At 25.4% G+C, this 26,675-nt stretch overlaps 1 protein-coding gene across 3 annotated transcripts; it reads right to left on the bottom strand.

Annotated features, from left to right (window-relative positions):
• Nucleotides 1-108: 108 nt before the first annotated feature.
• LOC135927619 (actin-related protein 2/3 complex subunit 2-B-like) lies at nucleotides 109-26,675 on the bottom strand. Of its 3 annotated transcripts, none has more exons than XM_065463727.1 (12): nucleotides 26,512-26,675; nucleotides 23,581-23,615; nucleotides 21,000-21,058; nucleotides 15,232-15,285; nucleotides 14,056-14,104; nucleotides 13,635-13,733; nucleotides 13,303-13,411; nucleotides 9,335-9,428; nucleotides 6,227-6,356; nucleotides 2,721-2,821; nucleotides 2,463-2,542; nucleotides 109-383 (listed from the first exon to the last, which is right to left on the bottom strand). In XM_065463727.1, exons 1-12 carry the CDS (start codon nucleotides 26,583-26,585, stop codon nucleotides 284-286), a joined length of 984 nt encoding a protein of 327 aa, XP_065319799.1. In that variant the 5' UTR covers nucleotides 26,586-26,675; the 3' UTR covers nucleotides 109-283. The 3 variants fall into 3 exon arrangements, with proteins under 3 accessions (XP_065319799.1, XP_065319797.1, XP_065319798.1); XM_065463725.1 differs by having other exon boundaries at nucleotides 124-383; nucleotides 13,303-13,447; nucleotides 26,512-26,674; XM_065463726.1 differs by lacking the exon at nucleotides 109-383 and adding an exon at nucleotides 664-782 and having other exon boundaries at nucleotides 13,303-13,447.

Below are 26,675 nucleotides of genomic sequence, written 5' to 3'. Positions count from 1 at the left end.
TTACAGGCAATTAAACTAAATAAGAAATTAGGCAATTGAGTCTAAACAATAATAAAAAGAAATAAATAACATATTTAATGATATGATATCTCAATAAGATAAAATATTGTACATACATTTAAATTAGTAACCAAAAAATATTATAAAACAAGAAATGCATTAATTTTGAAACCAAAAATATAATTTATAAATCACAAATTATAACCTTGCATTTACAAAATGTGGCATATGTCAATAATCATAGCATAATGAATTATGTTAGATAAACAATTTGTGATCAAAATTATCCGAATTTCAGAGTTGATTTGAGTTTTGTAGTCATCTCGCTAGCAATTATTTTTTGTTGTCCTTTTTTTGTCCTTTGGAGGATTTTAATAGTTTTCCTTAAAAAAAATAAATGGAAATTTAATGAGAATACTTTTACCCTTCCCCATCCTCTTTAAAAAAAGATGGTTATTTTATTTATTTTTTATTAAAAAGCACTAAATAAAATTTGTTCTGAAATAGAACATTACAGGTTATTATCCAAGGCTATAACATACATTATGACAATATCCCCATATATACATTAGTATGATAGTTTTATTTGCATAAAATAACCAAAGCACAAACATACATTGAGGGAATATATAATAGATTGATATTTCACGCAAGTATATGGACATTTTTTGTTGATATAAATAAATCAATAGAGATTTGTCATAATATCTTTGGTAAATAAATTCATTTTATCTGGTTGCAAAGATTTTCTAGAGCCAAAGTCTCTATGAAATACGGCCGGTCTTTGAATTGCAAAAAAAATACAATTAAATAATTAATTCAAAAATAAATGTGAGTATCAGTTATTTATCGAGAATTGTAAAATCACAATAAATTAGTTATATTAGTATTTTAAAGTTAATCTAAGGTAATTAAAAAAATTATCCGTTTTCCAAAGTTCAAAAAGTTAAACTTTATCAGAGATGAATCGATATAAATTCTTTTGCCGATACCACCACCGTTACTCATATAAAATATACTGAAAAACATACATGATAATTTAACCATATTATTTAAATAAATAAATTTTTTGTTTCTAATTATATAATATTAAAGTGCTAATTATTTTTACCTTCACTTCTAAAATTATCTATCTTTTGCTATTGATTAAATTTTTCATGTATCTTTTGTAGGTTGTTCCAATATTAAATATCGGATAAAATTGGCACCGAAATTGATTCGATCCGATATTTCTATCGTTTTTGATTTTATTATGATTGTATATAATTAATATCTTTTATTTTATATAAAATTTCATAAAAGGAATTTTAATTCAATTTATTTGTAATGTTTAAAAAATCAAATTATTTTAATAGATAGAATAGCTATTCAATTTTTCTTGTTATATCTGCAAAAAAATGATTTTATAATATATAAAGAGTCACAAAGCTATGTTTTTAAATGGCTAATTCAAGATTTTAACTAAAGATAAATTATCCAAGCTTGGAGATTTTGTTGACATTTGGCAGAAAGGTTCGGACATTTATTTTTGAATTTTGAGGCGTAGGAAATAATATTTGCTTAAAATCTTGACGGCCATTTTAAAAAATCGACGAAATTGAGCCTTTTAACAATACTACATTCAGCCATACACTTTATCCATATTTTAAATGAGATACTTCGTGAGAATAAAAAATACACTCAATAATTAGTGGGGTTTTTTTGAATAGAAAATATTAATTTTTTTTATGATATTGATTCAAATATAGATGGTAAATAAAATAAATTTAAATATCGGAAGAGATAGGTGAAAAATTTGTGAATCGGCACAACCCTAATATTGAAACAAAGATATTAAACTTATTTTAATTAAAAAAAAATTTTTTTAAACAAAATGTAACAAATAAAACGCCAATGATGGAATAAAATTTATTGATATTTTTTTCTTACTTTTTAGATTGTAATTCATTTCTTTTCTTTTATTAGAAAATATATCATTTCAAAAAGAACGGAAAAATAATAAATATCAGTCTGAAAATACAGAGAAGAGCGGGAAATTTCTTAATTAATAATTTTTGAATAAAAATGATCTTTAAAAAATATAAATTTTTAAGACAAATTATAAAATATGTAATATATTTTGCAAGATATTATTTTTTTGTTTAAAATTGCACGGATTAGTTTCTTCAACTGACCTAGGGTTACATATCGGCCGATGGTATAGGCAAAAAAATAAAGAGCATCGATCGATACTAGATACATCTCTAATTTATAATACAATATCACAACTATATTGTAGTGGCACCCGTAATTGTGGTCATTTTTATAACTTTACCAAAAGTGAAAGTAATTCTCATAAATCAAAATTAAAACTATTCCATTATAATCCTAATAAATGAATTGTCCTACTATACTGTATTAGTTTTCTGCTTGTTGAAAAAAAGAAGAAAAATATTCTATATCTGAATTAAATTCAAGATTACAATGTTTTTTCCGGTTTAGCTCTGTTTAATATTTTGAGAAATTCTGAGGTTTTCGCACGCATCCTGGAATGAATATAGGCCTAAATATATGGAGACAAAAAATGTTATAGTCAACTAAAATAAAATATAATTAAAAAAACACATTGTACATCTCGCGAATAAAAGTCAAAACTGAATTAAATGAAAAATATTTACCGATTAATTATCTATCATAAAAATCTAGATTGTTGAATTAAACAAAAAAATATTTGAAATTACTTTTGAACATTTGATATGGTAATGTAAATAATTTCGGAACATGAATATAAGGTCTATAGTATTATCTCTGCATTGGGGAGTTAGGTGACGCGGTAATAAAACTATTATAAATTAAAAATATATAATATCTTTATAATATATATTTTCAAATATCTTATCACATTAGATATAAAATAATACTCCATATAATGTAACAAATGAGCATTTTGTAAAAGAAATTAGTAAGTGGGTTTAATCAAACCTTCCATTGCAGTGTCAAATTACAATTTAAAAGAAATAGAAAGCTAACACACAATAATATCAATCAATATATATTGCAAAAGCATATTTATAGTTAATATCGATTGTTTTATATATCAATACCAAAAATCCGTCAAACATTATAATATTAAAACAATTTAAAGATATGGCGAGACCTCCAACGGCGATTTTGCATACCTTTATTTACAAAGTGACCTTTCAGATTAAACTTTAAACATTATAAAAAAAAATCGATGAAATACAATATTATTTAAACCACCGATTCATTCACTTAAATGTGTATCAATACAAATTAGCTGGTAACATGCCATTTTTGTTTCCGAAATTAATTTACATTAAAATTACTTTTTAAGGCTGGGTCCAAAATCATAAAAATATAAATTAAAAAGAAAAAAATAACTAAGCTATTTTTAATGTAAAAATAAAATGGTGTCCAATTTCATTTTTCAGTATTTATTTATTTTTAAAATTTTTGTAAACAAATAGTAAGTACAATTTTTAATGCTGTTAATTTTTATAAATTTATTAACTTACACGATTATAGCCTTTTATATTAATATATTTTTTAGTGTCAGAATATAATTTTATGGAAAGCATAAGAGTGCAACAGGAACCTCTGGTGCAAAAATGACTTAAAATTCAGAGATTCTATAGAAAATAGGAAAATTTGGGAGGAAATTGGAAAAACATATAATCTGAATTATGATCAAGTGAAGAAGATTTTAGCTGTAAAGGCTAAATTTAATAAATTATATTCTCTCACCCAACAAAAATCTGGTAAAATTTTTTTTATATTATATAATAATTAAATTTTAATAGGTGCTGGGACAACCAACATAGAAAGTAAAGATTTACTATATGTTGAAGAATATTTATGGTTAAAAGAGAATGTTGGTAATATTACCAAATATTCTGAGTCAAGTTTCAAATTGACACATACAAATGTAAAATATTAAAAGACAAAAATATAAAATAGTTTTTTATTTATAAAATTATATATTTTAATAGGCTGCACAATACCTTAATGAAATAGAAACCCCACTTGATGATCAAAATATTGAAATTGCTTCAATTGAGGATACTATAATTTCTGTATTTTATATTCTATTATTTGATATTTATTATTGAATAAGAGCTAGATCAAGATATTGCTTATAAAGAAAATGAAAACCCCATGAATTTTACTAAAAATATTCCTATTCCATCTATTAAATGGAAAAAATTAAAAATTATTGATTCTGAAAGAACAGAAATATTTAAAGGTAAAATAATTTTATAATAAATAATATTATTTATTATAAAAAAAAATAGATATTTTAGATTCAAACAAACTGGAGAATATGTTTTGTCAATCTAATTTAAATCAAACAAATGCAATATCAATAGAAGATAGATATATTTAAATTAGGGGTGTACCGATACCACTTTTTGGAGGCCAATCCATATTACAGATATTAAATTGATATCGGTCGATTACCGATCCGATATATTATCTTAATTTTGTATTCTGTAAAGATAGCAATAATTTTAATTTTTAATATATTTTTTATTAGGATAACATCTATAATTTAACTATACCATAACATATGTCAATATTTATAATGGTCAGTTATAGTTTATATTCAATTAAAAAATCACTTATTTATATAATAAGTAAACATTATAAGTAATAAACAAATATATTATGAAATTTGAAATAAATATTTAAATAAATATAACGAAGATTTCTTTTTAGAAATACCAAAATTTTCAATTTATCAGAGGTCAGTCTGCGGTGATGGGGACTGTAAATATCACTAGCTTCACTAAAAACAGATTCTGAAGAGATTATTGCACACTTTTATAAACAGAATGCGAAAAGAAATAACAATATGGCAGAATGTTTATTAACTAATTATTACTATTAAAAATATTAAACATAAAAATGGATTTCGATTTTCTTTATAAAAATAAATGATTTTTCAGATATAACTTTTTTTTAAAAAAGCAATTTTTTTCGGATCAGATCGAAAAGTAATATATTTACCGATAATCGAATGGGTGAAATATTGGCCAGATCCGATATAAAATATCGGTACATCCCTAATTTAAATTTAAAAAATTATTTTGTGAAAATTTAACTTTATTTATGTAAAATATTTATATTTTGTATTATATTATTAACTCATATAATAATTTATATATAATATGGAAAAATTATATTCCTATATAAATGAGTCAAAAACAATTATTATTTCAGGTTTTCCAACTGTTTATTAAATAATGATACAATTATTTACAACATATATGTATTTATTAAGTATAAAAATAATATTTATTATCACCATTATCAATAATAGGTTCATACAAAGTTTAATAAATGAAATATAAAATAAATACAATTAAATATTTACATATCTTTGAAATGTGTTCTTAAATTAATAGTTTCCATTTGAGCAAAGGTATTGAGATTCATTAGAATCTGGTAGGCATTATTCATTTGAACTAAGTTCTATATTTTGAATGCCCTTTTATTACATTATGTAAAAGGCAATCTGCCTTAACAATTTGAATTGTATTAAGTATGTTAGTTTCAGATCCTTGATCTTTATCATGAATAATATATTAATATTCTAATTATAATATACACCTGAACCAAATATCTAAGCCATTTTTTATGTTCAGTCGTATCTTCAAATATTATATAATAAATAACTAATAATTGAATCATATCAAACATTTTAAATATTTTAATATTTATTTTTTTAAAACTTAAATGTGTCCAAGAAAATTTAAGGATTTTTTAAAAACATTTTGGACGCAGCCTAAAAAAATCAGAGATTTATAAATATTTTTATGTTCGATACATGACGTGTCACCAGCTGATTTGTAAAATTGAAAAAAGAGATGGTTTGGTCATTTGAAGGGTAAATGATGACTAGGATAAGATTTGCACAATTATGGAAGTAAATAAACCATAAAAACAAACCTTAGAGGGTAACCAGAAGACCTGGAATTGTAGGGGATGGTGTGAAGCTAAAACTGGGAGGCTTGATGTGCAATTTTGAGAAAGGAAATACCAAAAGACAAATAGAAAACTGGGAATTCTTGACCAATGAATAATTAAATTAAGTGTCATAAATAATGACAACTTGTACGAATAGAAGGTTTCATAATATTAGAGGTATAAAAATTTAGGTAAATATAGAATAGTTCGATTATTAAATAATAAAAAAAGTATAATATAATGTATGATATTAGCTTACTGAAAGTTATGTAACTCATATTAGGGGCTGTTTTAACATCAGTTCTTTCCTTGAATTCTCTGGGCGGTTCCGAAGACGAAAATAAAATGTGGGGTGCATTTTGACTAGCTTTTCTACCCTCTTTAAACTCCTAGTTATAGTGTATAAATAAAACATTTATTAAATTTAATAATCTCACTAAATTATTACATGCAACTTACCCTTCCCCACTGGATTGAGAAATCAAACTTAAATTGATAGCCCATTTATTTCATATGCATAGAAGGGCCCTAAGTGAACGTGTTGGTGTGACAAAGAATGCAGGCCAATCATTTTTTTAAAAATTTAATGGATTATAAAATTGCATTCCCACAATCTAATCCAGATTTTTATTTTATTTTAGGCATGGGTGAAAAATAGATTCGAATAAAATTTAAATTTTTTCTTATAAATATAAATAGGTATTCATTTTTTTTAAAGAAAAATCGCTTATCTTGTCCTGCAAAGAAAATGATATGAAATCAGGGTCATAACAATAAAGACCCATGAAAGTTTTAGGCTAAATAAATTTCTTAATTATATTGAGCAAACCAAAAAAAACTCTTTTCATATAAACGCGCATATATCGATTTTATTGCAGAAATGACAAAATAAATTTGTTCACTATTAAAATTATAGGATTGCGTGATTTAAATCATTTTTTTGGTGTAAAAATCTCAATTATTTCTCTTCTTTGATTAGTTTTTGTCTTCATATTAATTTTTTTTTTATTCTGCCTCATTTTATTATATTTTGTATAATAAATATTAATTGATTATATAATTTTATTATTTTGGTATAATAAACTCCTATAAAAATCATTTTAATATTGTTAAAATTAAAGGAGATATAAAAAAAATTGCTATAATTATTTCTGCCCTGTAATAATATTGATTAAATATTTTTTTAGACACCAAGATTAGTCGAGGTGCAAAACAAATCTTTAATAAAAAAGAATAATTTTAAAGTAATAAAATATTGTAAATATTAAAATTCAATTAAAAATTATACTGAAAAATCAGAATTTATTAAAATTATCATAAATGAACAAATAATTTGATAACACATGATTGATTACTACTTTAGTCAATTCGATATTGATAATCTAACATACGGAATACGGAATAAAGCGCATACGCCCTCTCCAACTTTCGAGATTATAAGGCTATAGCTCTCACCTCTATTGCGTCTAAGGTCTTTATGGTCTTACTTGAGACGCGAATTCTACAAACATCACATAATCTTTTCGCAAAATACATCTGTGCCTAGCGTCCAGGCAAGAATATCATGGAGCCTTTCCTTACTCTCAAAATTATAATTCAAAAATGTGATAAATATAAATTGCCTTTTCTTTTTACCTTAATTGACTTTAAAAGAGCGTTCGATAATGTCAATCACAATGCGCTCTGGGAAATACTTTCAGAAGTAGGTATTGATAGTAACATAATTAAAATTTTAAGAAATCATTACAAAAACTTGCTCACTAAGTGTAAAATAAATAACAAAACCTCCCCATCTTTTAGAATAAAGAAAGGTGTTGAACAGGGATGTGTTCTCTCCCCCATCCTTTTTAATATAGTAATGAACAAAATTTTGAAAGACACTCTAGATGCTGCCAATCTGCTGGAACTGAACTCAGTCCTAAACAATAGATATCATCTTGTAAATAGAATCATTTCATACGCAGACGACGTTGTGATTATCACCAAAAACCTGGAAGAAACTCATAATTTCATTCTTCTATTAAAATCTATTAGTCAAAGAGTCGGGTTAGAAATAAACTTCAAGAAGACAATGATTCTATTGGCTAGACATACTCCCCCCATGGAGAACATTGTCATCGGTTCTGAAGTAATCAAGGTAACTACAGAAATAAAATATCTTGGGATCACTATAGACAATAGAGGAGGCTGCAAAGATGAGCTGAAGCTGAGAATACAGAAAGCAAGGACAACTTTCTACAAATTTTTCAAGCTCTGGAAGACCAGGGAGATTTAGGTTTGTACAAGATTACGGTAATCCCCATTTTGTTATACGGGTGTGAGACCTGGGAAATTAGTAAAGCTGACACCAGAAAATATCAAGTATTCATCAACAAATGCTTAAGAATTATAAATGGCATTTTACCCCAGGTTGATATCGAATGATAAATTGTGGAAAATGTCAAGACATATCCCCATTCGCATTCTGCTCAAGAAAAAACGTATTCAATTTTTAGATCATATACTGAGACATCCTAACTCAAACCTAGCCCATGATGCTCTAACATGGCTTTTCACCTGCAAAGGCAAGTCATATAGCAGATATAAGACACTCTGATTCAACCGTGTTCTAAAAGATGTGGCAGACCTTAACTTAAACTGGAAACAATTTACCAAACTAAACAATAATAAAAAATCCATAGATAAGCTTCTCAAGATTAAGTTCAACTATCTGAAATAACACCCCTATCTCTTGTAACTCCACCCCCTCCCCAAACCCTTACATTCCCAAAATACAGGTTTCATTTCTTATTTATTTATCATATTTTTCTTTTAGATTCTTAAAATTTTATTTCTAGAGAGCCTTCCCCGTCCAGTTTACTTTTAAATACAATAGGGTGTGGGATGTTATCTTGGTCCTCCCTTATCTGTCCCAGCCCACAGACGTTTAAATAATAGTTCACGAACTATTATGCGTACAAGTACGTGCGGCTTGCCCACAAAGTGTGAAGGGCTCCTCATATTTTACTTTACACTTAACTTAAATCTTCCAATTAGATGGAAATGAGGAAAACCTAGCGTAGCTCTGTTGTAACTACAACGTAGAGAGGCGTATGCGCTTTATTCCATTTATTATTCATAAATTCCATGGGGAAACAGATGTTTAATAAATAAAGATGAATGCATGTTCAATTAATGACTGTGCCTTATCAGAAATTTCCTTCCATGTCATATTTTACTTTAGTATAAAATTTGATTTAAATATTTAAAAAATCGTTATTTAATAAATAAATCATGATTTTTGCCAATCTTAGAATTAATTATCATGCTATATATGCTTCTCAAAATAGATCAAAAAAATATTAAAAATATAAATAATAATTTATGCCTGCAGAAATATTTTGCCTATGATACAGTCATCTTCGTCGTGAAATAGTGTGCTAAAAACAACTGTTACTCTGTCCTCTTTAGCTTCAATATACCTAAAAAAATTAAAATGCAATAAGAGAAACTAATATTTATTCCTACTCTCTTTATTATCACTTTTATGTATTTCAATATCGCAAAGTCTATCTCTATTATATTTAATATTGTTTGACTTCATTATATTTTGTATCCATATAAGGAAATATGACAACAAGGTTAAGAATGTTTTATTAAAACACAAGAAATAAAAATAAAAAATATAATTAATTTTTCTCACGTCTTTTACACCCGCATCATATAAATTTATTAAAAATAACTCCTATATTTATTTAATAAAAAATATAGTATTAAATTGCTAATATTGAATATGATCAATTTTATAAAGCGAAGAAATAATAATAACCGATAATAATGCCTTGACATGAAATTTATACATAATTAATAAACTCAAATATTTAATGAAACTGTTTCCACAACTTCCTCCCTATCAAATCTCCAGATTCGTCTCCCAAGATTTACTCAAGCTCCGAGTCCGTAATCACAAAATCTATCCAGTCGCCTAACTCCATTCCAGTTATAGGGCGGCAAAAATTTACTTGGGGCTTTTATCACCCACGGTTGCTTTTCTTAATTCTTCGGGTAACTTAGTCTACAGTTTCCCTTTCTACCGTAGTGTCGCTCCTAAGCCTTGTTCCCATAACTAATACCCCACGGGCCAGTGTCTCCTAAACGCGCGAATTGGCTTCTCCTAAAGCATATTTTCCCTCACTTCCGCCGTAAGTCTCGCTCATGTCGTTGCCCCCCACTAGATCGGTAACATGTCCCACCTCGGATTTCCACCCATTTCTCCGTGAAAATTGATTTATTAAATGGTCTTGAATTATTATTTCTTTCGCTTTATAATCGTATTCAATATTAGCAATATAATATTATACATTTTTGTATATAGGATATATGCAGTGGTGTAGACAGGGAAAATGGGGGGGGGGGGGGAGGGGGGGTTGCGAATAATTTTATTTAGAAAACGGTTTCAATTTATAAAAAAATGAAATATATTTAAAAAAACAAATAAGAATCTTCGATTTTAAATGAAAACATGGTTTAAAAATATATATTAAAAATTATATGTAAAATATTAAATAACAATAAAAATATATTGTAAATTTTTTTCTGGCATAGTTAAATTAGATATTTATAAATTTAATAATAAAATTTATATTATTAAACTAATTAGATAATTTTAAAAATTATAATGAATTTTTTATAATTTTAGAAAAATCATTTAATTTGGTAAATGTAATGAAAAAGTAAAGGTGATCGCTAATATGTTTGGGATTATGTATTTTAATAGTGTTTCTAGATAGTCCAATCGCTTAAATTTTGATCATCTACGATTGAGGATTTTTATAAAATAAATATTTTTACTCCCCTTATTGATACATTTTTATTTCAATTAAAGGAAAGAATCATTAGTCACAATTTTATTTTAAACAGCTTTTATTGAGAGGATATTAAGAAAATCTCAGAGTTTTATTCTGATGAATTATCAGGATTGTATGATAAGTTACTTTGTGATGTCGAATTTTGGTATAAAAATTTTGACAGAATAGAGTACTCTTTGAGACCAAAATATGCTTTTTCAGGCCCTTTCCATGTGTAATTGCACTTTAGATTTCCTGCCTAATATCAAAACATTGCTTTTTATTTTAGCTACCCTACCGATTAACACTTTCACTAATGAAATATCTTTTTCAACTTTGAAAAGGTTAAAAACATATTTAAGAAATATCACGGGCGAAAGCCGTTTAAATAGATTAGCACTTTTAAATATTTATAAGGAGATTATTCTAGATAAAAATTCTAGATGAATTAATCAATTCTCAGAGAAAAGTAGACCTTTCTTTATAAATTCAAATCATAAAATTGCTATATTATTATTATATGTTCTTAGTCATAAAATTTTTATATCAAAACGTAATTATAATAAATTCTTAGTCATAATATTTATATATTATACTATTCGGCCTAACCCGAATTTATTTAAATATAGAAATTCTATAATTACTCAAAATAAAAGATATATGTTATATGGCGTATAGTTTTTATAAATAAAATCAAATATTTTACATAAAAAATTTAACATAAAATTGATATATTTAAAAAAATTTCCAAAGACCGACCCAACCCGGCCCAAATTTTTTTAAAAAATATTAGGCCCGACCCAGCCCGAACCTGATACTCATGCATGTATATTAATTATAAATGTTAAATTAGAATTTTTTTAAAATAAAGTACAAAAATTACTCATATTTATTGTAATTTTATTTTTTTTAAATATAATTATTTAGAATAAATTTTTAATATAATCTGTATAAAATTTATATTAAAATTTATTTTATTATATAAATAATAAATGAAATCTATAATGAAATTCTCTGCAAAATTTTGTTATATGCAAAAATTTAATTAAAATAATTATTTTTAACATAGAATAAGATATAGAGTGATCATAAAAAATGGGAAGTTTGGGGGGAGATTTTATTCTTCTTTCTATACCGAATGGATTGAATTAATTTACAATTGACTAAACATTGATAAAATTTTCAGAATAATGCTTTCAGTCGCGTATTAATCATAAAATTTGGTCAAAATTTCGTTACTAATATTTTTTTCATTTATGCTGGCTACTATAGTGGTTAGACACTAATAAAGCACAAAATATTGACAAATTTTTATTAACCCCCCCCCCCCCCCATGGATAAATGTATATTTATTTCGGCGGATATAAAAAACTCGAGAAAATTTTTTTTTATTATTTATGATTTTTATTCCTTGTTTTAATAAATATTCCGTGATATTTGTTTATGTGGCATACAAAATATAATAAATAAACAATATTAAATATAATAGCGATAGACTTTACGATATATTTAAAGAAAAATATTGATAAACATAAAAGTGACAATAAAAGAAAGTAGCAATAAATTAAAATTATAACAATATGAAATAGGTTTTATATCGAAAATAATGCCACCAACATTTAGTAATATCACCGTAGTGTAACCCTTTAAGGAGAATGATCTTAACCTGATACCTTTTTACAAAATACTAAATTTAAGGAGAAAAATACTTTTTATGGAACCACCTGAATAAATTCTTAATCATGATTCATTATGTTTTACTCCATATTATATTTTATTCATTTTTGAAATAGAAGTATTTCAATATAGCATTTGTGATTTTTAAATTAAAAAAGAAATAATTAACATTAAAATAATAAGCAAGGAAATAATCAAAATCAAAAGGTCCGAATTGCTACAAACCCCATTAAATTTTTGAATATGCTATAAGAGAATTCAAAATTAATATATATTCTTTTAAGAGTGTATTTTACATTAAAAAAGTAGTGTTTATAAAAATAAATGTGGATCCATATTCTTATACTTTCCAAGAAAAGCTGGTAAATTAAGTTGTCGGCATTTATTACACAATTTTATGAGCCATGGTAAGGATGGCGATTAATAGGAAGGGAGAAAAAAAAACAATTAATATTTTTCGAAGGTAACTAGTTAGTTATACATCATTAAAAATATTCGCCCACTTAACCTTTAATGAAAATTATAAAAATATTATAAACAAGTATATTTCGAAAGCTGAAACCATAATTAATTACACTAAAAATTTATGAAATCATAAATTTTAAGCTTCTTTTTAAATGAAAATTAAGTCGACTTCGAGAATTCGCTAGGAAAGTTGAAAGCTCAACAAGGTTAAAATATTTATATTTGAGCAACGCCTTTTATCTCGTCCATAAATAAAAAATTATTGCCTAAATGATAAGAGTTAGTGACATCACTGGTTTTAGGTTGCGAAGAAAGTGAAACAATTCAGAAAAATATAAAAAAGAGACTTTGTTTAAAATTTTCTTACATGGCTTCATCCTCCCTGTAATGAATGAGGGCTCCTTCGAGTTTCACGTTCTGCGAATCGAAATATTTCAAAAACAAGCCGGCTAGACAATTTCGTTTGAGAGTACTAGCTTTGTATATCAGAGAGTATATTTTGTCCTTGTTGACTGACATTATAAATTGTGCAAAGGTCGAATATATTTACATATTTTAAAGCATCTATTTGGACTAAATTGTTTTTTTGCTAAAGACATCTCACAATGAATCGGTTCGATCCGAATTTTAGTTAATCATCTAGTGCTTTTGATATATCTTAGATTAATCAAAATAATATCAAATAAACATAGTTGTTACCTGGCAAAAATTCCTCTTGGCCTTCTTCTTTTTCCGATACATCCCCGCGAGATTCTTCAACTAGGGTTTTGAGATCATAACATATAGAGAAATCGTAGCCTATCGCAAAATAGATCATTATTATTTATAGTTAAATATAAAGATTTGAAGGAGATTGAAGTAAAAATAAATTGGAATTTAGAATTTTGAAGTTTTATGGGGAAAAATAGAAAGTTGGCGCCGAAATGTATAATAATCTCGAAGTTAAAAAAAAAGATGAATAAAGCACTCCTATTGTTGAACGGGTAGAAATATTAAATAATGCAAAGGGGTATTATTAACTATTTTAAAATTTCATTAATTATAAACAATTTAGCGTTAACAAAACAAATTTCAAGTAAATATTATTCCTCAAAACTAGTATTTCTTTATATATATAAACCATTTTCGGGTTCGGACATGCAATAGCCTTGATATTCTTTCTTGAGAAACTAAAAAATAGCAACAAAAAATTTAAAATGTTATCATGATTATTTATTCCATCATATAAATATAAAATATCTGTTTATTTGGGAACTAAAGGTTATATAAAAATATCGCAGTCTAAGAGTGGAGATGGAAGATCCTTAGAATCGGAATCACGGCCGATACAAGCCACTTAAGAATTGGCCCATTTTATAAAAAAGCATTCTTATATTTAAAAAAATTATTTACGTAAAGTGAGATAAAAATTTTTAGAAGTGGGTTTTGTTCTTGATCCTTAATTTTTAAATGATACATTTCAAGAATTTGTATAAATATATTTAAACGTAAAAATTATGAAATAAGAAACATAATGCAAAAAAATCGAGATTTCCAAAAAAAATAAAACTTTCATAAAAAAGTCAGTATCTAGGGTGCAAATTTTGTTAATTTTAAGAATGCATTAATAAATAAGTATTTTTTGCTAACATTTTTTATCTAAAACATGATGTAGGGTAGTTTTTAGACAATGTATAAGTCCATTCACTGAGAATATTTCTTAATACAGATCAGCATCGCTTGAGAGCTGAAGATGTCGGAATATATTATTGTTTTATAGAAATATTAAATAATGGGTCCCGTATTCTAAAATTGAATTGTATCGGCATTTACAAAAATTGAAGTAACGTATCGGAATAGTCAATTTATTTTAATAAAATTCTACATCTCTATTTAGAAGTGGGATTAGGGTCGGCATGATTAAATAAAATTGATCTGAATCGTGATATTTTATTCCAATTCGATATTGCTAATTTAACAATGTTTTCTTTATAAATTCCATAGGGAAATAGATATTTAATGTAATAAAACGATTATATGTTCGATAAATAACTTTTCCTCGAGAATTAAACTTCTTAAGGTCATATTTAAGATTATTTTTATTACGAAACTTTATTTAAATAAAAAAAATTTTGATTCAATAATCATTTATTTTCAAATCATGATTTTTTCCAACCCTATGTGGGATTGATTCGAATAATCAACCAATAACGTCAATAGGGGACGCAAAAGCGTGCTCAGCACTGCCCGCCTGATTAATAGGTAGAGACGCCACTGGTTGGCATATTTTGTAAAAAAAAATTTAAAAAATGTTTACCGTATCGGCTCCGTATTTCAATAATTCCTTGAAATATTTTAGACTGATACTGATCTAGAAAAATATTTTTTGAAAAATAAATAATTATAATATATTGGTTTTTATTATATATATGATTTTAACTTAATAATTAAATATAATAATAAAAATATCTAAGACTGTGCCGATATTAAATATCGGATCGGTACCGATACTTAGCATTTCCCAAAAATATCGGATCGGGCCGATATCTGTAGACCTTTTTACTTTTTTTTAAAATTATTTTAGATTAATAATATTTTCTAAAGAATTTTTTTTTAAACAATGCAAATGCACAACACCTCTTAAATTTTATTTATTTTTTTAAATAGATTTATAGTAAAAAGTTTTTTTTATAGAAAGGAGCACCCAAAGTTTTATTAATTTTAAATCTTTTTAAATAATAACGCCAATTTTATTATTTATACCTTAATGAAAGAATTTTTTTAAATATGATATCTGAATTATGGAAATATTTTACAAAAGTCAAAGATAATTTTGCAAAATGCGTTATCTACGAAATTCTAATTTCACGAGGAATAATAAAAAATTCATTTAATATTACCAATATCCGTAAACTTTTTAAAATTACTGTAGAAATAATAAAATTAAATGCATAATTCGAATTTTTGCATAAAAAAATATTGATTTCTTAATTACATTTGGTTCAAAGGAGGGTGATGAAAAATCAATATAAATATCGGATCGGTTTTGAACCAATATCGAAAAATGTCGGATCGAATTGATGAAAAATATGTGGATCGGCACAGCCCTAAAAATATCCTACCAAATTTTTTTTAAATAAAAAAAACCACCTTATATTAACACAATTTATTACTCTAATTAGATAAAGGTGATAAAGGAGGACATGACAAAAATGAATCTCGTAACAACGAAGCTCAGACAGGACCGACAAAAATAGAAGGAGAATTAGAGCGGAAACTAGCTTATATGGCTAAACTTGGAAATCGTCATTAAATTTTAAAAATTGGTGTTTGTGGTTTCGAGGGGTCCAGATTCTGGTTCCAAACTTTGCTAAAGCAATCAAATTCAAAAAATAAATATACTAAGGATGCGAGCCTCTCAACAAAAGATCAGAGATAAAAATTTAAAAAAGGGGCTCGAGTTCAGAGTTTGGAGTGCATAAAGAATATTGACTTGATATTTTTTATTCTACTTGATATAAAAATTTACGCAAAATATATTAAAATTAATTTATTTTTAATTTTAAATGTTTTTTGGATGAAACAATCATAACATCTTCCAAAATATCCTCTTTAAGATTTTCGTACAAACCTAAATTCAAGAAAAATTTTATTTTACTTTCTTGATTATTTAATTTTTTAAAAAAATGATAAAACAATAAAATATTAAAACAACTATATAAAAATTTGTAAAAATAACGTATTCCTATAATATTTTTAAATTATCATTCATAATAAAATTTTACCTACAAAATGGAAACTAAAAATTTTGAAAAATGCGAAGAAAAAAAATCTACTTTTATTTATTTTTTATAAAATAATAAAACCGTCAAAAATATTTTAAGAGATTTTTAATATTTTTTCGAGACCTACCTCGTTTTTAAAAGGGGTTCGGGTTCACATCGCTGAAAAATGAATTACACAACATTTAAAAAAAAAATAATTATATATAATTGAAAAAACAAATATTAATATTAAAAATGAAGCTGATATAATAAGCCTTGTGAATAGCAATGGCTAGTCTTTGCCTCAAGAAAAAGCCTTAACGGAGTTCATTGGTAAATTTGCGAATGTGAGAACCAAGTTCCTTATCAAATGATAAAACTCGATACCAAGGTAGTGGAAATTATTGGAATGAAAATGTAGTCTTTTGTGAAATTTCTGAACATTAATTGCACTTTTTCTCGAGGATGTTCGAAGTTTGATTGAAGGGAGCCTTAGATCAATACAAGAGTAATCCCGACCTAAAATTAGCTCTCTTCCAAGGATTTTAAGAAATTCTATCAGAACGTTTCCCATCAGATTTGAAAAAACCTGATGGAATGTTAGTTGATCTCAAAGCTCTTAGGAGGATCGAATTACATATATTATGTCTAATAATATAACCTTTACAACATTTCCCTCAACAGTTAAACTGCATCCGAAGTAAAGATGGGATTGAGTTAAGCAATTTAAACGAATACTAATGGTATGGGTTATTTTGATACTTTTAACATTTTTTTAAATTAAATTTTGTAATTGTTTTTCCAAATATACTAAAAGGGATCGTTTATATCTCAGAATTACGTCTGTAATAAACAAATTCTCAAGATGAAGGATGCCTATTATTATTGGTGATCAAATGTAAGTTCCATCTTTAATTCTTAGGACGCGACGCGTCTGAAAGCGCTTCTGGAATGGGACGCATCTCAATAGGACTAACCTTGCACGGGCTGCGTCTAAGTCCGTCCTACCTCTCCTGTCCCAATAATTTTTTAAATTCATAATTGCTTTATTTTTATTTATATATTCTATCTATTTACTTTTATTATAGAATTCAAAATAAAATAAGGACATATTAATAAATCACAATGTTATATTTCGAATAATTTTAAATTCTAAAAAAAATCTGTCTTTTTTGAAAGAGCGACGTATCCCAAAGACACTAATCTTGGATGGGACGCGTCCCAAGAATGCTAATCCTGAATGAGAAGCTTTCGTTCCCTGATGGACGTTTGATCACCTATACATATCATATTTTTATAAATAAGGTTTTATCTGAGGATGTTTGAAAATTGCCAATGATGTATCTGTATCGTCTTCAAAAATTCAGTTAAATAATAGAGTCTCAGCTATAACTTTCAAGAAAAAAGGATTTCTTTTTTGGGTATAAGTGTAGTCGTGTCTTTAATTTCCTCCTGAACGCCTTATTCATAAAAATATGTTTCCTACAAAATTAAAAAATAAATCAAATATAGTTTATTCTTCTCTTGATTTAAACAGCACCAGCACACATAATATTTGGAAAAGTATATAATGAAATGATTGTTGGATAGACTAAAGAGAATTACTTAAGGAGTCAGTGCTTGCGAAAGAGCACTTGTGGTTTTTGTATAGCTAAATTTACCAGAAAAAAAGGAGAATTGGAAATTAAATATACTATGTAAAATTTAAAAAGGTAAGAGTAACCCGACAAATTGTAGGGGTGGGGGAAATAATGATATTTAAGGAAAATTTAATAGCTCATTTATATAATACCCAATTCGACTGTAATACTGATACAGTGAAACGAGTGTTAATAATAAACTTACAATAAAAGGGAGTAAGCATAATAAGATTTTATTTTAATTACATATTGAAATTAAATATGGACAAGCAATTAATTAAGAAGATTAATCGTTAAAAAAGAAATGTGTTGGAAATTTAATTTAAAATAAAAAAATGTGTTATAGTAAAATATTTATTAATTTTTTTTTCTCTTAAATTAATAAAAAAAATGTTTAATATAGAATCTTTATTATCCAATAGTAATACAAATTTTTCCAATTTAAATGAAAACTCCCAATCTTGTCGAGAATTCAAAGACCAAAAATAATACACAATATTGGAATAAAGAAAAAATAGAATAGTTACTAAAATGTTATCAATGCCTGATAAACAACAAATGAATATTAAAGATATCGCAAAATACGTCGAAATGTCTACAGCATATGTCCATAAATTTAGACGGGACACATTCCAAGATATAAATGGAGATCCTTTAAATGAATACAGTATTTCAAAATGAGGAAGTAAGAAAAAAGATTATCCCATAATTGAAAGATATCATAAGCTTATTAATGGAAAATAACACTCTTACTATCCAAGTGATAATAAAAAATTTACCCGCTAGCTGTCCAAAAACAACTATTAGTAAAATATCAAAAATAAATATAAGGTTGGTCGAAAAAAAGAGCTGCCAAGGAGCCTAGAAGAAATACTCCTGGGGCAATTAATATTGATCAAATCTATTGTGTAAAAATCTTAAATATCCCAAGAGAAAAATTATATTTCTTAGATGAAACTGGAATGAACTTGCATGTTGTACCAATATACGCCTGGGCGCCATACCATGTTTGTCTAATAATAAAAATCCCATCCTCTAAGGGTAAAAATGTAAGCATGTACAATTGTATTTGGAGGGGTAATCCATTATAAAATAATCGAAGGAGCTTATAATGGGTTATGACAGAGCTTATCAGTGTCTCACCACCAGATGCAATTATTGTAATGGAGAATGCATCTATCCATAGAAGCCATCTTATTGATGCTTATAAAGATAGGATTGTATACCTACCACCATATTCACCTCAGCTAAATCCCATCGAAAATTTTCGCACTCTTGAAAAATAAATATCGAGCAATCAATCCCGCCCTAATTCAAGAGATGAAATTATTGGGAATATTATTCAGCTTTTACACGGATTCATTCCTAATGATTTTACTAACTTTTATAATCACATGCAAAGCTATTTGGAGTTGGCTTATTGTGGGCAAATGATGAATTAGGTAATTCTTATAATTGATTTGTATTAATTAATAATTATAATATTAACTCTTTTAATTTCTAAAAAGGCACCATCATCAAATTCGTGGAACAATGGAATATTTTGATAAATTATAATTATATTTTTTATGTATTAATTATTTTATCAAATTATTATAAAAATTTATAGAATTATCATATTTTTATCGAAATAAATGGATAAGTTATATTTAAGAAATTCTAAAATATTTTCAAATATCAAAAAGACTTTTTACAAAAAATGATTTAGAATTTTGATGAAATTTAATTAAAAATCTTACTTGTGCATCTCAAAGAAGATCAAAATTTTTTTTACTTTTTTCATCACAAATTATATATTTACAACATAATTTTTATAATTTTTCTTTATCATTTAAAAACGATTAATCTTTAATTAATTGCTTGTTCATATTTAATTTCAATATGGATTAAATTAAAATTTTATTATATTTATTTACCCCTTGTTGATTTATTTGTATAAATACTCGTTTCACTGTAATACATATAATTTTTGATAATTGCGATGATATGGGTTCAAAAAGGAGAGCATGTGCAAATCAAATTTCGAAAACAATTATTATGAGAAATAATGAATACGTGAGAAAGAACAATACAATTTAATATTTGAAATTGTTTACTACAATATTTAAACAAATATAAAATTCATTGAGAAATAAAAATTATTGGGATCATAAAAGTAAAATTCAAAATTTTAAATTAAGATATACTCTATAGTTTTAATTATGCTCTTTTCGATCTAATTTTTGACAAGTTACATTTACACTTGAACATCATTAAATCATAGGAAAGATGATTAATATTATCTTATATTTATTGAATTTCAATTATATTAAAATATATAATTTCTTATAATGTTGTGAGTAAAGCGCTTTTCAGCAAAGTAGCGCGTTTACTTACACCATCGTGAAAAATTAATATTTGACGAGATAAATATGGAATTCCTTATTTTACTTTAAAAATTACAACTCTCATTCAATTGAGAAAAATGAAAAACAATGTTTAAATTTGAATGTCCGTAGGAAGGAATTCATCGATTCTGATTATAATATATTTTCGCTGACATTAAGGTAAACTAATGTGTACAATATAGGTTATTTTAAATTCTATTTTGGGATTGGCATATTTTTTTTAAATATTATTTCGGAAAGTAAGATATTTATTACCAAAAGAGTGAGTCATTAGAATTTTATATATATACTCACGATTAATTTAGTTTTGTCATTTTCGGGATTGGAAATGTGGTATAATACTCCATCGAAATCTAGTGACATTTTTTTTTATAAAATTATATAAAAAAATATAAATATATTATTTATTACTCCATTATTATATACTAAATAGCCAGGCCGCGTCCTGGTTCGTCTTATTTTTGAAACTTATTTCACTTTAGTCCAGGCTGTTCAGATTTGAATAAGAACACCCTATTTTAGTTTTTTTCAAGTCTATAGAAGGGGGAGTCCATTTATTTTTTAGTGTCCTGTTCTTAATTTTTGGTTTAAATCTAAATAGAATGAAAATTTTCAAGATCAAAATGTTGTTCTACTATTTAGAAATAAGACAATATATAATTTTATATTTATATTTTTAAATAAAATTAATTGCTATGTTCGAAGATCCATAATTATGTTTTTATTATATAAAAGTGTCTACACTAATATTGTTAAACGGCTCAATTTGAGTCAAATTTAAAAAACGGCTAACACAATATTTTATCCAGAAAAATATTACGCAAGCCTGAATTTAGCTCATAGATGGCACTTTTTCTGGCTAAAATATTGAATTAGCCGTTTTTAAAAATCTGCTCATAAGAGCCGTTTAATACTAGTCTACACCATACCCAGGTGTTGGTAATGGTATAGCAAGTGGACTCACAACCAATTACATTTTGAACAACTTATAATATATATATACAAATATCTTAAATAGCCCATGTAGTTCAATTCTATCGATGGTCGAGTTAATAATCCGAAGGTATGAGGTTCAAATCTGGATTAGCGCAAAAATTTTTTTAAAAGGATTTCATACAAAATAAAATAATAAAGGAGCTGAAAAAAATTCAATTTAATTAGAGTTATTAATGTAACTACTTAGAGATACCGAAAATATGCGCAAAAAAATAAAACTAGTTATTTTTGATAAAATATAAATACGAACTTAACGACAATCGAATCGTTACTTTTCAAATTACTTTTAAAATATATTTGATTCATGATCTTTATATGATTATATCCCAAGAATTCATGCATGCTAAATATTTAAAAAATTTTATATTTCTAGCCTTAGTATTTTAAAACTTACTGCTTCCTATTTATAATTTCTAATATTCCCATATTTTAAGGTAATAGGTTTATTTATCATTTAAATTTTTTATAATGTAGCTAGCTTTCTATTTCTTAAACTTCACCGTATAAGACACAAGTAAATGTAAGCTTTTAAATAAATTATATTTATAAATGTGTACTTCGTTTACTATATTGATATGTACAGCCTTTATTAAGAAAATTAAATGAATGGCATTCTTAAATCTAAATAGCCACTTTCTTTCCAGGATGTTTAGAGGAAGATAAAGGCTAAATATAGTTCTGCTAAATAAAACGAAACAGCAAGGCCTCAATAATTTAAAAAATACAACATAAATAACAAAATCTTCAGTATTTATTTAATTTCCATTGAAGAAAATATTCGTATCATATGTTCAGTATAAAAATTGTCAGTTAACCGTTTTGTATTTGAATTAATTTATTTTAGATATATTTTCTACCCATATCTTAATTACCAGTAAAATAATTCTTTATTTTGTTATAATTAATTTACAAGTTAAATTTAGTTACCAATCTATATAGTTAATAAAATTAAAAAATAAAATAAATCCTCGAAAATGGCGTTGTAGTGATTTTTCTCTCTAAATTTTTGAATATTATGGGAGAATTTTAAATTATTTTGTAAATATTATTTGGAACCCGGCAAGGTTTTTGATAATTCGCTACTTTATTCATAAGTTCCAACCTTCTGCTGAAATCTTTTTTTTTAATTATTAGGCCTGACCCAGTTCAAATCGGCCAGGAATTTGCAAATCACTACTAGAATGGGTTCCATCTCAACTTCTAAGCTACTGCATATATAAAATGAATTTTAAAAAAATAATACGTGATATTTTATTTATGAAAAATTACTGGTCATAATACGTATCATTTATTAATTTATCTGCAGCCAAATAATAATTTTATAATTATAAAAATATACCAATCAAAATACAGGCCATTTCTTATAAATACTGCTAGATTTAATAATTGCGTTTTCTATTGTGGGAATTAATTTCACAAAAGAAAACAAAATAAATTGGGTTGTCGTTTTATAACCTGCACTACAATATAAAAGAAATTTATTGATAATGTGCATGTTTATATAGCACATACATTAATATAGGTTAAGTCTAATTATCCTATATGATATATAAATCTTTTGAGTAAAATTTTTGTAAGATAATTATTGACATATATTATGTATTATGAAAGATATATAAATAATAGAGCCGTAAAGTATTAATGAAATGACGCCATTACAAACAGCGTTTCCTCATAAATAAATATAAAAGGTAACAGCGTTACTTTGTTAAAGTAGTATTCATAATAATTATAAAAATATATTAAATATACATGAAAAAACCCCCCAATTTTTATTTTATTCCGACCAATAAAAATAAACTATTAAAAATTCTTAGTGGCCAATAATCACTTTTATATGGAGAGGTTATATTTTATTAATAACAAAAATATATATTACCTGCTAATATTATGTCTGTTTTTTCGAGCTTGGACCTATATTCGATAAGTTCGCATTTTATTTTTTTTGGTAATAAATATGTAAATTATTTAAATACTTTGAAAAATAATAAGTATAGTCCCCTAAAGGAATTATAATGAATCTCAAAAATTATTTTTATTAATCATCGAGTAAAAATTAAAACTCAAACGAATGCTCTCAAGAGATAAGTTAAATCATTTTAATTTAAAATCTACCAGAGATGCACCGATATCACCCTTTTAGCAGATACCGATACCCAACCCAATGCCATAACATGAATAGTACCGAAAATAATAATGGCATATTTCACCAATATTTATTCTGTCATTTATTAATTAATTTATGAAATTCTTCAAAATAAATTAATAAAGTTTAACCGCATCTTCGTTCTTTCTTTTTTATCTAGACATTTTTATTTTATAAATTCATATAATAGCAAATGTTGGCTCAATATTTTTTTAAAATTCATAGTTAATTATCTTTTTGAATATTGACCAATGGTGTGAGTTAAAATTTATGTTGCGTCACAATATGAGCAAAATAGAAATTCAAAATAATAAAAGATAATATTTTGAAATTATTTTGTTTGTAATTTATAAACTATTTGAAAATTGTAATTTTTGAAGCTTCTTTTTTCGAACTTATAACACTCTAAATTTTATAAAATAAAATTTTATTTTCAAAAAAATATTTATTTTTAACAATTCAATCTAACTATATTTGTAAAAATATTAGCTTCAGAAGCATTAATTTCTTAAAGACATAGGACAATAAATTTTAGTACTTATCTTTTTGCATTTCTTAGAATTCTTTATAAAAAAAATTCTCTAATTTTGAAACTGATATAGACGTATTTTTAAAATATTCATGTGTTGACAGGTTTAATTGTTATTAAATACAATCAAATGACGTGAGAGACGTCACTCAGTATGAAGATGCAGGTTCAAATTTTATCCAAAAATGTCTAAAGATCTTTTTTCCTCCATCTAACATTCAGTTTAATGAACTATTGAAAAATTTCTATCAAAGCAAAATTTTTGAAAAAACATTCCTGACGATCTTTGAAGCCTTCAGAAATCCTTGGATTGAGAGCATCCTGAAGCCTTAATCTGCCATTATCAAAGAATATTCACTAAATCGTGTTAGACAATAGGTCTTTAAGCAAAAAGCTTATTTTATAATTGGTCTACAAAATATGATTGATTGTCTTCTATCATCAATTTATGCAAAGGGTGATTACTTAATAAAGTTTGAGTATTATCGTTCTTAATTTTGTATAAAATTTTTCCTAATTTTTGTAATTTAGTAGAGTTTGAAGAATGTAGTGAATACACATTTCTTTTAGTTCACAAATTAATACACTTTATTTTCAATCTATATTATATAGTTCCTTTGATTTGTAAAGCAGAATAAATATTACATGCCTTGCTCTCCCTGATAGTCTATTGATTCAATTTGAGATATAGAAATTGTATATAAGTTCCAAGCATTAATCAAGGTTGTTACAAATAGTATAAGATAAATAAAATATCTATATGAAAAAAATAAATGTATTACCTACTACATACTAGTATATTAAAAGAAAAAAAATATATTTTATTTAAAAATTTTATTAATAAATTAATATTCACTTCCTGTTAAAATTTTCAATTTCTCTTAAAATAATTTGTAAAACACAGCCAAAAATTTTTTTTAAATAATGAAATCTTAAAAATTCTAGGGTGGGCAGTAAAATGATTCAAAATAAAGGGCTAAAGATGGAAAAAGGTATGAATTTTTGGAGAGCAATCCATTGTTTATTTATAAAATATTATAAAACCAGCTATTATGATGAATTAATGTTTAAAATAAACATTTAAAAATGAGATAAGATCAATCTATTAAAAACTGACAGATTTAATATTTTCTTTAAAATGTTATTAGCGCTGATCAAACACTAATTCTTGATATCAGTGCAGCTCTATGAACAATCAAAATATTTTGTCTTGTACTCCTTATTTAATATTAACTTGGGGGAAATTTACTTAATAGACTCAATTTAATAAACCCTAATATTTTATAAATAGTATTCAATAATAAATTAAAGGTCAAGGCCTGAATCTAAGCAAAGGGAGGAACCAAAGTTCAGTAGGATAAGACCAGATTGCAAGGTTTTAATTATACAAAATTTTATAAATTAAATGTTAGCACTTAGCATTAACAATTATATTAATGTTCAATATAAATAGAGCTGTGCAAATTAAATATCGTATTAAACCAGGGTCAATAGAATTTTAAAAAAATATCAGATCAGGTTAATATTTTTTTTAAATTTGATCCAATATTTATTGCTATTTTATAATTGAATATATATTATATAATACTTTTTATTTCATGCATAATTTCAATAATAAAAGAATCTGAAATTTAATTTATTTTTTAATGTTTAAAAATATAATAATTTAAGAAAATAAAGTAGCAAAAGCAACAAGAAAAGGGTTTAAACATATCTAATGAGTCATAATCAATTCAACCATAAGCATTGCTCTTATTTTAAATAAGATGATTCGTTTTTGAAGAATAATAATATCCTTCATAAAAGTTAGTTGATATGAATATAAAATATTGATTTTTTATATAGGCTCAAATATAGATGGTAAATGAGAATCATCAGATTGGCATTGGTTATAAGGTTTTATAGCAATATCAGGATTAAAAAATTGGTTGATCCAAAGCCCTAAATATAAATAATGAAAAGGTAAACTGATCATATTTTATTATGAATGTACTTTAAAAAAATTAATTTATAAAATAATAATTAAGGCTAAAAATTTAATTAATAAATATCGATTAAATTTTTTAAAAAAATGCTTTATTTAATAAAATTAGGACAAATCTTTATTTAAGAATATGTATATCAATTATTTTTACCCTTCGAAACATGCATTAAATTTTAGAGTTAGTGCCTCTTCTAAAGCCTGATTTTTAATATCTAGAAGAATCATTTCATAGAATTGGTAATTGCATCTGTGATTGTGTTGTAAATAGAATAAGCTATCACCATGTGAGTTTAAAAATTTTTATTTCTAATTTTG

The sequence above is a fragment of the Gordionus sp. m RMFG-2023 genome, chromosome 3 (genome assembly GCF_954871325.1).
Source record: "Gordionus sp. m RMFG-2023 chromosome 3, tfGorSpeb1-WG-v2, whole genome shotgun sequence".
Classification (NCBI taxonomy): Eukaryota; Metazoa; Nematomorpha; class Gordioida; order Chordodea; family Parachordodidae; genus Gordionus; species Gordionus sp. m RMFG-2023.
This window is presented reverse-complemented; position numbering and strand designations above follow the sequence as displayed.